The 405-nt window shown below is 34.1% G+C and overlaps 1 protein-coding gene across 1 annotated transcript in view; it reads right to left on the minus strand.

Moving 5' to 3' along the window:
• Positions 1-379, minus strand: part of LOC113339196 — a gene marked incomplete at its 3' end in the record, with an annotated part of 946 nt that extends 567 nt beyond the window's left edge. The window contains exon 1 of the mRNA XM_026584512.1: positions 71-379. Within this exon, the coding sequence (XP_026440297.1) occupies positions 71-379 (309 nt within the window). The remainder of the gene's footprint in view (positions 1-70) is intronic.
• Between the last annotated feature and the right edge of the window lie 26 nt (positions 380-405).

The raw sequence follows: 405 nt of genomic DNA on the forward strand, positions 1-405 counted from the left end.
CCCACAATAATTCACAAATCAAAATACAACCTACAATAACAACAAAGAGGGTGATGTCAATTAAATTTACCCCAAGATATGCATCCCACACTCCTTCGTCGTCAACTATAATCTTTTTATCTTCCGAATCCCATTCAAATCCACTAAGGGACATGAGCTTCTTCATGTCATTGTGTCTAACCCTGAACAAATTATACCTATTCTTAATTTGATCCATAGTAAAATTCTGTCCATTTTTCTTGTTGAATTCATCTTTTACTTCAATCCAAGCTTCTTTCACAAATGATTTAGGCTTCTTACCACCAAGTATTTGAACTATCAAAAGTTCACATAGGCTTTTTTCCGAACTATTACACCATTTGGCAGTCTCAGTCGACATTCTAATGAACCCAATTTTTAAGAAAA

This window comes from Papaver somniferum, unplaced genomic scaffold, assembly GCF_003573695.1.
Source record: "Papaver somniferum cultivar HN1 unplaced genomic scaffold, ASM357369v1 unplaced-scaffold_19515, whole genome shotgun sequence".
In the NCBI taxonomy this organism is placed as follows: domain Eukaryota; kingdom Viridiplantae; phylum Streptophyta; class Magnoliopsida; order Ranunculales; family Papaveraceae; genus Papaver; species Papaver somniferum.